Source organism: Phalaenopsis equestris, unplaced genomic scaffold (genome assembly GCF_001263595.1).
Source record: "Phalaenopsis equestris unplaced genomic scaffold, ASM126359v1 Scaffold176123, whole genome shotgun sequence".
In the NCBI taxonomy this organism is placed as follows: Eukaryota; Viridiplantae; Streptophyta; class Magnoliopsida; order Asparagales; family Orchidaceae; genus Phalaenopsis; species Phalaenopsis equestris.
The window spans coordinates 1-418 of record NW_018196072.1 but is presented as its reverse complement, the minus strand read 5'-3'; the positions used below and the strand labels follow the sequence as shown (position 1 = coordinate 418).

Below are 418 nucleotides of genomic sequence, written 5' to 3'. Positions count from 1 at the left end.
AGGGCGGAGCGGAGGAGACCGCGGGAAAGGAGAAGGTTGAGAAGAGAAAGGAGGGAGAGAGGGGAGGAGGGACAGTTCGATAGGGGAATGAGGCGCCGGAAGACGAAGACGGCGTCAAGGTGGTGATTGGCGTGGTCGAGTGCTTGGATGGCGCGGGAGAAGACGGGATCACGAGCGGGTGATGAGTCGAGAGACATTTGGTGAAGGAGGGAAAGTAGGAGGTGAGGACGAAGCGGGGAGGAGAGGGCGTCGACCATGGCGGAGTAGACAGCAGAGTTGTGGCGATAGGAAGGGTAACGAAGAGAAGCACAGTTGAAAAGGTGGAGGGCGTCAAGTGGGTTCTTCTGCTGCCGAATAAGCATGGAGAGGTAACTGGGGCTTAGGACCCGTGGCCACCGGACGGTGGCCATTAGAGGGT

The 418-nt window shown here is 59.1% G+C and overlaps 1 protein-coding gene across 1 annotated transcript; it reads right to left on the bottom strand.

The window, feature by feature from the left end:
* LOC110034235 (pentatricopeptide repeat-containing protein At1g05600-like) lies at positions 1 to 410 on the bottom strand (the record flags this gene model as incomplete). Its single annotated transcript, XM_020738516.1, is given in 1 exon segment — positions 1 to 410. A coding segment is annotated over 1 exon segment (410 nt), but the record flags the coding sequence as incomplete, so codon positions are not given.
* Positions 411 to 418: the final 8 nt, after the last annotated feature.